This window comes from Mustela erminea, chromosome 5 (assembly GCF_009829155.1).
Source record: "Mustela erminea isolate mMusErm1 chromosome 5, mMusErm1.Pri, whole genome shotgun sequence".
Classification (NCBI taxonomy): Eukaryota; Metazoa; Chordata; class Mammalia; order Carnivora; family Mustelidae; genus Mustela; species Mustela erminea.
Window position 1 is genome coordinate 117,305,137 of NC_045618.1, and position 10,447 is coordinate 117,315,583.

The 10,447-nt window shown below is 37.0% G+C and overlaps 1 protein-coding gene across 10 annotated transcripts in view; it reads left to right on the forward strand.

Moving 5' to 3' along the window:
• Positions 1-10,285, forward strand: part of ATXN3 (ataxin 3) — a 36,695-nt gene extending 26,410 nt beyond the window's left edge. For 7 of the 10 annotated variants that reach the window (XM_032344637.1, XM_032344641.1, XM_032344639.1 and 4 more), the window contains 2 exons: positions 463-569; positions 6,026-10,285. In XM_032344637.1, coding sequence (XP_032200528.1) covers positions 463-569; positions 6,026-6,120 — 202 coding nt within the window. In that variant the 3' untranslated portion in view covers positions 6,121-10,285. Of the gene's footprint in view, positions 1-462; positions 570-6,025 lie in introns of those variants that run through there. The other 3 variants (XM_032344642.1, XM_032344640.1, XM_032344636.1) reach the window with 2 other exon arrangements.
• The last annotated feature ends 162 nt before the right edge of the window (positions 10,286-10,447 follow it).

Genomic DNA, 10,447 nt, shown 5'->3' on the forward strand with positions numbered 1-10,447 from the left:
TCAGGAAAGGTCTCTCGGAGGACATGCTGAACCTCAGAGCTGGAGGACAAGGAGGAGCTGGCCATGGAAAGATCATGTTAATTTGCGTGGTAGTTGGGATGCTTTATATTCTCAAAGGTGCTTATTTTTAGTGACTTCAACAATATTAAGGATCTGTAAACCAACATGTTTGCATAAGAATAGCTACCAGCAAATGCTTATGTTGATGTGTTATTTTGTGGTGAAAATCTTTACCTGTTAATTTGATAATTCAGATTTTGTATCTAGGGTTCCTAGGATCGGCACTGTGATACTTTCAAGTAACATAAATTGGACTGATTGCTTTGGCATTCTTTTGTGGAGTTCGTGACAATGACTCTTGTTTTATGGAACTTTATATTTTCCATGTGAATACTTTTTCTCATGGCATATTTATTCTTAAGGTTTGTTTTTTTAATGTACATTCACTTTTGACTGTTTCAGGCAGCAGCAGCAGCAGCAGCAGCAGCAGCAGGAGGGTCCTCCGGGACAGCTTTCACAGCCGTGTGAGAGACCGACCACAAGTTCAGGAGCACCGGGTAGTGATCCAGGTATGCATCTCTGCGCATGCTCTGACACAGGCTCCCTGTGATCTTGGCTTTACAGGCTTTTTTTTCTCCCCTCCTTAATATATTGAAACTCTTGTATAACTTCATAATCTACTAAATCCTTAGATTAAGAAGCAGGCAGACTAGAGTACTCAGTGAATATGTTTCTTTAGAATTGCAAACAACAGGGCACCTGGGTGGCTTAGTCATTAGGTGTCTGCCTTTAGGTTGGATGATCCCAGGGTCCTGTTGGGCTCCCTGGTCAGTGGGAAGCCTGCTTTTCCCTCTCCCCCTGCTCATGTTCCCTCTCTCACTGTCTTTCTGTCAAATAAATAAATAAAATCTTAAAATTATAAACAATACAATGCAATTATAAGTTGCAATTATAAAAACAATGCAATTATAAAAACAATGCAACTATAAATTGCAATACTTGCAATTTAGAGTAATTAATAATTCTCCAAAAATTTCTCAGATATAATGGATACTAGTAGTTGGAAGATGAATACATTTTACCCCCTGGAAAACGAAAATGCCCAAATGTAGGCTAGAATTATTTATAGTTTAATAGGTCTTAAACTTTGGTCAGTTATTGGTAGTACAAGTTGAGTAAGAAAACAACTGTATGTGACAAAGGCCAAGAAAATTCAGATGGGCAAAGATTTGAACAGATCCTTCACCAAACATATGGTTGACAAAGAAGCCCATGAAAATATGGTCACTATTAATAATCATTAAGGAAATGTAAGTTAAAATACAAAGAGATACCACTACACACCTTATTATAAGAATGGTTTAATAAAAAAATAAAATCGAGAGTGCCAAATGCTGGCTAGGATCAGAGCAGCTAGACACCCATACATTGTTGGTAGGAATATAAAATGGTACAGAAACTTTGGAAAATGGTTTAGCATTTTCTTATAAATTTAAATGTACACTTAACCATATGATTCAGTAGGCCCCACTCCTAGGTATGTAACCAAGAAAAAAAAAGAAAACATAAGTACCCAGAAAAACTTGCAGGTGAATGTTCACAGCAGCTTCATTTTTAAAGATTTTATTTGTTTATTTGACAGAGAGAGAGAGATCACAAGTAGGCAGAGAGTCAGGCAGAGAGAGAGAGAGAAGCAGGCTTCCCACTGAGCAAAGAGCCTGATGTGGGGCTTGACCCCAATACACTGAGATCATGACCCAAACCGAAGGCAGCGGCGTAATCCACTGAGCCACCTAGGCGCCCCACAGCAGCTTCATTTTTAATTATCAGAATCTATAAGTTACCTAACTGTGGTCCTTCAGTGGTGAGTGAATGCACAAACTGTGGTACTTGCAAACAGTGGACTACTAATAGTCCACAATAAAAATAAATGAACTGGTGCTTTTCCCTATTCTCCTGCTATTTACAGCTAATAACCGTGGACATTTATAACAAACGTAAGAAAATTCTGAAAGGCAGAGAGAAGACAGGCTGTATAGGAGGCTCAAGGACCAGAGGAATGACAGAGTAATGTGTAACCTGGATTTTCTTTTTGTCACACATATTCTGGACTTGGTGCTGAAGAAGCCACAGTAAGGATGAAGTAATAAAGCCTGTTCTGTATGGTCAAAAGGGACTACTTAGCAAGTAAAAACTTTGAGATAATAAATACTCTATTCCAGCCAAACAGGATTAGGTAAATAAACTGGCCTTACTGTCACCCCACGCCATCGACACAGACCAAGTAGGAGGATAGACTGGTATCCCAGTTGCCAGGAACGAGGTGTACCTCCTGCTTCCCCTGGCCAGGGTGGTGTCAGAGAAAGCCATGTGGGAAGCTGGGACTTTAGGTCCCTCCAGGAGACAACGAGGGGCTCTTTCCCATGGTGTCCATGGTTGTAGGGAGCCTAGACTTCCCCCCACCAATACAATGTGGAGGCATCCCTCTGGCTTCTTGCCTGGCTGGTTTCAAAAGAGGCCCAGTGGAGAATTGGAGTTAGTGATTTGAGGCACTAAGGAGGCCATACCAGGAAGGTCGGTGAGAGGCGGTAAGGAGGCATTCCTGCCCCTTCCGGTCAAGGAGCTAGCAGTGGAGAACAGTGAGGAGCCAGAACCCCCACATGGGCACAGAAGTAATGATCACACACACGCTCCCTGTCTTGGGCCGCAGCAAGGCAGTGCCCCTCTCCCCCACTTGGTGCTATGTCAGAAGAAGCCTCCTAAAAGAGAAGATTTAAGTAAGACCTATAGTCTTACAAAATGCAACACCACAGATGTTTAGGATGTGATCAGAAGTGTTACCATACCAAGAGCCAGGGAAAATTCAACTTGATTGAGAAAAGACAGTTCATAGATACCATTACCAAAATGACACTGGTATCAGAATAAATTCTCACAAGGATTTTTAAAGCAGCCATCATAAAAATGCTACACTAAGCAATTATGAACATGCTTAAAATAAACGAAGAAACAGAAAGCTTCAAGAAAAGAAATAGAAGATGAACTAAATGGAAATTTTAGAGCTAAAAAATAATAATACCTGAAATTTGAAAGTGCAGTGGTTGGATTCAACAGGTAAATGGAAGGACAGGAGAGAATCCATGAACTTGAGGACTGTTGCCCATTCTGAGCAACAGTGAGAATTAGACTGGAAAAAATTAACAAAACCTGTGGGTATAGTAGAAGATCTAATGTGCCATGGGAATCCTAGGAGATGAGGAGGGTGGGGCTGCAAAAATACTTGAAGACATAATGGCTGAAAATCCCCAGCTTTGGCAAAAGATATAAAACTTCAGAATCAGGGTACCTGGGTGGCTCACTAGGTTAAATGTCTGACTGTTGATTTTGGCTCAGGTCATGGTCTCAGGATGTAAGATCAAGCCCCATGTTGGACTCCACACTGCATGAAGCCTGCTTAAGATTCTCCCTCCCTCCCTCCTCCTCTCTCTGCCCCTCCCTGCCTAATTAATTAATTAATTAATTAAATAGAACTGCAGAATTAAGAAGCCAAGTGAAGCTCTGACAGTTAAGTGCAAAGAAATTTATGCCAGAACATCATAGTCTAACTTCTGAAAACTGAACAAAAGAGGAAAATCTTGAAACCAACTAGAAAAATCTTGAAACCAACTAGAAACATCTTGCCTATAGCAATTTGTATGATAGCACATTTCTCACCTGAAATCACAGATATCAGTAGGAAGTGGCACAACTTTTTTTTTTTTTTTAAAGATTTATTAATTTTACAATCTTCAAGCATGCATGAGCAGGCAGGGGCAGAGAGAGAATCTTCAAGAGATTCTCCATTGAGCACAGAGCCTGATCTCATGACCCTGAGATCCTGACCTGAACCAAAATCAAGAGTCAGATGCTTAAACAACTGAGCCACCCAGGTGCCCTTCATTTTTCAAGTGTTGGAAAGGAAAAACAACCCAGGGGCACCTGGGTGGCTCAGTTGGTTAAGCATATGCCTCTGGCTCAGGTCATGATCCCGGACTTCTGGGATTGAGTCCTGAGTCAGGCTCCCTACTTGGTGAGGAGTCTGCTTCTCTCTCCCTCTGCCCTCTCCCCCTTACTGGTAGTTTCTCTCCCTCCCTTTCTCAAATAAACAAGATCTTAAAAAAAAAGAAAAGAAAAAAAAAGGAACCCTAGAATTCCCAGTGAAAATTTCCCTTAGGAATGAAGAGAAAAATTAAGAGAATTTTCATTTGTAGACCCGTCCTAAAATAATGGCTAAAGGAAGTTTTGTAAATAGAAATAATGGGGGCGCCTGGGTGGCTCAGTCATTAGGAGTCTGCCTTCAGCTCAGGTCATGATCCCAGGGTCCTGGGATCGAGCCCCATGTTGGGCTCCTTGCTCAGCACCTGCTTCTCCCTCTCCCACTTTCCCTGCTTGTGTTTCCTCTCTCGCTGTATCTCTCTCTGTCAAATAAATAAATGGAATCTTTAAAAAAAGAAAAAACCAGAAATAATAAGAATTAATCTGGGAACATTAGAAAGAAAAAAAGTAGTAAGAGTAAAAATATGGGTAAGCAATAGATACTGCTCTCCTTTTGAGTTTTCTAAATTATGTTGGATTGAAGCAAGAATTAGAATATTGATTTTGCTTTTAGTGTATATGTAGAAAATATTTAAGGCAATTACATTATAAATGGTAGAGTAAAGGGAGGTGAAATTTCTATGTTTTTCAGTCATTCTGGAAAATAGTTTGTCAATTTCTTTAAAAACTGAACTTGTACCTACCGTACAACCCAGCAGTTACACTCCTGGATATTTATCTCAGAGAAGTGAACACTTAACCTGTTCATGCAAAAACCTGTACACAAATGTTCATAGCAGTTTTATTTCTCATAATCAAAATCTGGAGACAACCAAAATGTTCTACAGAAAGGCAGAGAAGTTTAAACAAGTGGTAGTATATCTATGAAATACTACTCAGGACTAAAAAGAAACCAGCTCTTGATACATGAGCAGTTTGGTTGTGCCTCAAGGGCACTATGCTAAGTGCAGGAAAGATTTGTTACAGTGTGGTTATATTTGTGTAACATTATAAAAATGACAAATTTGGGGGCACCTGGGTGGTTCAGTCGGTTAAGCATCCGCCTTTGGCTCAGGTCATGATCCCAGGGTCCCAGGATTGAGTCATGCGTAGGGTTCCCTGCTCAGCCAGGGAGTCTCCTTATCCCTCTGCCTCTCCCCCTACTTGTGTTCTCTCTCTCTGTCAAATAAATTAATAAGATCTTCAAAAAAAATAAATAAATAATAAAAATGAAAAATTTGTAGAGATGGAGAACAAATTAGTGGCTGCCTGCAGTTAGGGAAGTTGTGGGCAGAGAAGTGGGTGTGAATCAAGGGACAGCAGGAAAGAAATCTTTGTGGTAGTTGAACAGTTCTCCGTCCCGGTTGTGGTGCTGGTGGTTACACAAATCTACACATGTGACGAAATAGCATAGAACTACACACAACTTTGTACCAATGTCAATATCCAAGTTTGGGGGGGCTGTAGTTCCTTAGGATTTAACTATTGGGTGAAATTGAGCCAAAATGTACACAGGAACCCTTTGAACTATCTTTGCAACTTCCTGTAAATAAATTGTTTAAAAACAAGATTTAGGTAACAAATTATGTATATGTATGTGTACACACACACACACACACACACACACAAAGTTTAATTTTTCATTTAGCATAATGTACTTGTTTTGAAATATAGAATAAATGTATTACGGGGATTGACCACAAAGGGGCAGCATGTGCAAATTTGGGAGAGCAGTGGGCAGGTCCGGATCTGGTGGTGATGGTAGTTATATGGCTCTATCCATTTGTCAAAACTTATAAAACTGTAAGAGTGCATGTTACTTTATTTAAGTATTAAAAATTTTAAAAGGAAGCTATAGTAGTCAAATGTATTTTCTAAGAGCTTACCTTTTGATGACTTTGAGAATCTTCCAGAAACATCTGAGAGAGATGCTTGTTTTCTTTCCCAACAGGAGATGCTATGAGTGAAGAAGACATGCTTCAGGCAGCCGTGACCATGTCTTTAGAAACTGTTAGAAATAATTTCAAAACAGAAGGGAAAAAATAATACCTTTTACAAATCATTTAGATACTCATATTTTCCAACATTATTATTCTGTGTGGTTACAGCATAGAGGGTCCATTTTAGTAACGTGTCAAACAACGTTCAACAGAGGAGATAAGACTGTTAGGTGGTTTGCAACAAAAAGATGAGAAAGTGGAAAAATGCACCAGTTGTGGGACTAAATAGTGATCCTCCAAACACTAGCCAAAGAGGCATTTAGCAATTAAAGAAATTTAAAATAGTTTTCTAAATGTTCCTTTTTCTTTCTTGAGTGTGCAATATCTCACATGTCTAAAATTAGGGCATTTTTCTTGGATCTTTTTGCAGACCAACTAATTAGCTCTTGCCACAGAACTTTTTCCATACATGTTCTTCTCATCTTTTCTGTTCAGGTTGTTTGACTCACTTTCCATCATCTCATAGTTGCTTTTCTTTCTCATTAACCAAGTTAACCTTTTAGGACAGTGTCTCTTTTCTGTGTTGATAGTAGTAACAGTTCCAGAAAGATCCGCTGCTTTCCCTCAAATTATGTAGCGTGCCCTTGGATGTTTTCTCATGTTATTTCTCTAATCACAGTTTCTTTGCTACTTGGTTTTCCTTACTTTTCTACAGCTCTTTTGAAAGATGGTAATCTTTCTGGAGGTTTTGCTTTTTAAGCCCTCTAAGATGGGATCATTAGTTCATGATTCTGGTGCATTCCAAAACGCTGAAATCAACAAGTATTTGAGAATAAATGAGAATTTTTTTTAATGTGTGAGCACATCCTTTTCTAGATGTTTTATAAATGTCTTCTCAATTATGTTAGACTGTCACAGCTCTGCTGTGACTTTTTCTCCTGCACCTTGATATTTCCTTTTCTCCAATTGAGAAAAATAGGAGAAGCACAGTATGTAAGCAAGTTTCCTTCTGTGTCAGACTTCACAAATAATACCCACCATGAATGTATGGGAGACAAAGTTTGGCTTTCAATTTAGCGGCAGCTTCATTTTATTCTCTCTTGTGACCGGAGCTCTGTTGTTTACAGTGGAGTCACGGGACATAGATGTCTGCTTCTGCTGCATATCTTGTAGTAGGTTATTTTCTAGAGATGATGATCTGGAACATGAAATTAATCTACTAACAAAAGTACATTTACATTTATACTGTGATTTGACACTCACATCATGTTTAAATAGCTTAAGAATTACAGAAGTCACACAGTACTTAATGGGTCTGTAAATAAGAAAGCCTTTAGTTTTGATAAACATTCTTTAATTGGGATGCACAGAAAGTTTCTTGCTGTGTCAGTACAGTGGTATGATTTTGGTGAAAATTAACTATGTCTCTCTGAAATAGACATTTCGGATCCTGTCACTTACTCCCCATCCCTCATTCTCCACCCTCTTTGAAGCCCTTTGAAATGTTGAATTATTCATAAGCTGAAAGTTAGGAAATTTCAGCTAACAACATAGAAAATTAAAGTATGATATGTTGCCATAACTTGTGTATGGCTACACATTTTATCAGGGAAATTTTTTTGACCTAGGATTTATTGCTGAGTTGAAAGGAGATGAAAAAACACCTTTTATGATTATGAAATAGCTTTTTTTTTTTTTTTTTTTGGATAGAGACAAATTTTTTTAGTCATTATTTTGTGCCAAATAACATTTTCTGAAGTTTCCCTTGCAAAAGTAGACTGTTTTACTTTAAAATCTAAAGTTTTCTTTTGAGAATTGAAAATGTTTCAGAAGAGTTATAAAACTTTAGAATTGCAAGGGACATTGGCTTTAGTACTGCTCCCTCAAGATTTATAAACCAAAATATTTTAAGAGTGAACATTTCTGTAGTAATCCCTAATATACTTGTCCTATTTTCCATGGATTTTAGTTTTTACCTTATCCCATTGGAAAAATCCATTAAACTTTTCATACACGAATGAGTGACTTACCTAATATAAAAATGAGAAAAGAAATATGCATTTGAAAGTTTTAACCTTAGAGTTTATAAAGTTCTTATATTACACGCCTTTCTTAAAGCACTTAAGGAAATATGGCATGTTGACCTTCATTTAGGGATTTTTTTTTTCCTCTGCAGCAGAGTTCAGCACACATTGAATACATTTGAATGTGTTTAGTTTATTTTGAATATTGCATTTGGCAGGCAGATCCAGAATGACTAGAGAACTGCCAAATTTTTGGATTGGCTTAAACTTAATTTAGATTCCATTCCTTAATTGATTGGCCAGTATGAAAAGATGCCAATGCTCGTAATTATAGTATCAGAAAACTTAGTTATACAAAGTTATAGTTCATACATCAGGAACTGTTATTTACTGTAAGCAACCTGCAAGAAAGTCAGAAACAATGAAATTCACAGTAGCTGTCCTGCTCAGAACTCTATATAAAGATTTCCATTCTGTTTTACCAATTGGGAACACCTTAATGTTTAATATTTAAACTACTGGTATCATTTTTCTAATGTATAAATTGCGTTACCAGGATAAAATACGTACAGTGGTTATGCTAGTGTTTAAACACATTTTGGAAACACCACTTTCATATTTTGAGATGTCAAAAATATAATAAGTATTTATGTTTTAAAAATTCACAGTAGTTTAAAGAAGTTAACAGTAGTTAACCTCTGCTCTAAAATCATCAATAAACATTTTTACAGTAATTCACATACAGATATTTCAGTAATGTAAATTGAAAAGATTGCTGCAGGTAAACTATATTTTAACTTTTAAGATCCTGATCGAATAATTTACAATTCACAGAATATTTAAGGAGGTGCTTTTTTTTTCTTTAAAACTTGATTTTTCTTAATTAAGACTTTATTCATGCCAAAGTTAATGAAAAAAGTTCAACACTGGTTGAGGGTCATTATAGGCAAAACTACCAATAGTCTGTGGTTTTTCATGTAATACTCAGTTGAATAAAGTAAATTTTATTCCTGTCAGAGCCTGAATCACATTTTTAATGTCTGCATGTTTGATACTCTTTTTAAATAGTATCATGCCAGTGCCAAGATTTACTAAATGTGTTAAAATTGGCCTATTGGGCCCACACAAATTTAAGGAAGATTGAGTCAGTGCGTAAGCAAAATACAGTGATAGAAATTAAAATATCTCCAGTTGAAATAAATCTCGATGTCAAGAGAACTCAATAATATTGATGCCTTCCTATTTAAAACTTTATGTGCAACTGGAAAGCCCAATGACCACTACTCTAAAAGTAAATAGTTTGTTGTATCTGGGCCCTAACAAGTACAGAGATATTATATATGTGACCTTAATTAAGAAAAAACAGATTGGATAACTAATCCTTTCAGCAGTGTCAATAATTTTTCATATTTTCAAAAAAAAAAAACTTTCCTTTATTCCTGGTCCCTTTATGAAGCAGCATCTTCTGCTAAAGAGATAAACTGGCTTGTATTTTTTAAAGTCTTACATTAGCAAAAATGTTTTGTTCCGTTTTACTTTCATGAATGAAAAGATTATTGACACAGTTGTTTAATTCTTGAATTTTTATTTTTTTTATTTGAAGATCTTTGCTTTTATTTTTGCAAAATGTTCTGGCATTTTAAGAATTAATACTAGTTACAATTTCTAAATTTACAGTAATTGGCATGTTTAACAATAGTGTATCAGTAAATATATTAAGGCTGTGGATTCATAGACAAGGAATGGGAAGCAATAGTGAAATGTATGTAAAAATTCCTGACTCGTTTAGGAAGCACTTCACCTTCTTGCATAGTTCAAAGGTGAATGTCTCTAGGAACTTTTTAAAGTTTTTTTTTAAAGAGAAAGATGTACATTGGAATGTGAAAAATTAATTTCTATAACACTGGACTACTAGAAATAACTTTGTAAAAATTACTGTTCTGTATAAACTATTTGAAATTCAAGTACAAAGAAAACACCTGAAAAGCATTGTCTTTTGGCCATGACACCAGTGCACTGTGGCGGTGCCATTTGCTCAGGACCTAACTCCGTAGCCCTCTCTGTGTGTGCCCTCCCTCCAAGTTCTGTTGCAGTTACTACACACACAGGTCTTCCTGTCTGGTCCTTAGAAAAGCCGGGCTTCCAAAGCACTGTTGAACACTGAGGATTCTATTGTTAATGTGGATGTTCGATGAGTTGTATTTTAAATATCAAAGATTATTAAATAAAGATAATGTTTGCTTTTTTTATTTCTGTTTTTATTTGTGTTGATGGGTTAATTCCTAGCCTTGCTAATTAAGCAAAGGATGGTGGGAAGACCAGCTGCCTCTGCACCACCTGAGAGCTTTCCAGAAATGCAGAGCTTTAGGCCACACCTACTAACTCAGGACCTGTGTTTTTAACAAGACC